At 54.8% G+C, this 747-nt stretch overlaps 1 protein-coding gene across 1 annotated transcript; it reads left to right on the top strand.

The window, feature by feature from the left end:
* Positions 1-6: 6 nt before the first annotated feature.
* Positions 7-621, top strand: LOC106534291 (acetylcholinesterase collagenic tail peptide; the record flags this gene model as incomplete). The annotated part of the gene is given in 3 exon segments (XM_014030876.1): positions 7-93; positions 162-450; positions 541-621. Coding segments are annotated over 3 exon segments (394 nt in total), but the record flags the coding sequence as incomplete, so codon positions are not given.
* Positions 622-747: the final 126 nt, after the last annotated feature.

The following is a 747-nucleotide window of genomic DNA, read 5'->3' as shown; positions in this document are numbered from 1 at the left end:
CCCCCCGTCCACACGTATAAAGCAGCAGCTCTGCCTCCATCAGCTCGTCTTCATCATCTGGTGAGGAAGATGCTGCAGCTCTCAGAGCGAACGGTGAGTTTCTGAAAGAATTTATTCCTAAATGTTCTAATGTTTAATCTGAGTCTCTGCTCCTGCTCCAGATGTTGTCCAGCCTGCTGGGACTGCTGGTCCTGTCCTGCACCTGCTCAGCCATGACCATGTCGACCCCCCCGTACTCCCCCACCATGCAGGCCCCCGGGGTTCAGGACAACCGCTTGATGAACCCCACCGACACGTCGCAGCTGCCCGTCAACAGCAACCTGATCTGTGACATGCTGTTCAACGCCCCCGTGCCCCCCTCCATCGACCAGATCCCCTTCTTCTGCATCTGCTCCTACTGCAAGGGGACCGTGGGCTCCAAGGGCGAGCGTGGAGACCGGGGTCCTCCAGGTACGTGCACCGCTTCGATTTGTTCTGGAATAAAAGTTGTGATAAAGATCTGCAGAGTTCAGTAACCCTCTGACCCCCGACTCGCTTCAGGGGATCCTGGAAGTCCTGGACTCAGAGGACTCATGGGCTTCAAAGGCTACAGAGGATTCACAGGACCTGAGGGGGTCAAAGGTGAGCCGGGTCACCTGTCAGAACACAGACCACATCAAGAACCCTCTGTGGTGAAACTAAACCCCACGACTGCAGAGTCTGTCTGATCTGATCTGGTTTTATTCTCTTTTCTGTCCATTTAAACTT

The sequence above is a fragment of the Austrofundulus limnaeus genome, unplaced genomic scaffold, assembly GCF_001266775.1.
Source record: "Austrofundulus limnaeus strain Quisiro unplaced genomic scaffold, Austrofundulus_limnaeus-1.0 Scaffold1134, whole genome shotgun sequence".
Lineage (NCBI taxonomy): Eukaryota > Metazoa > Chordata > Actinopteri > Cyprinodontiformes > Rivulidae > Austrofundulus > Austrofundulus limnaeus.
This window is presented reverse-complemented; position numbering and strand designations above follow the sequence as displayed.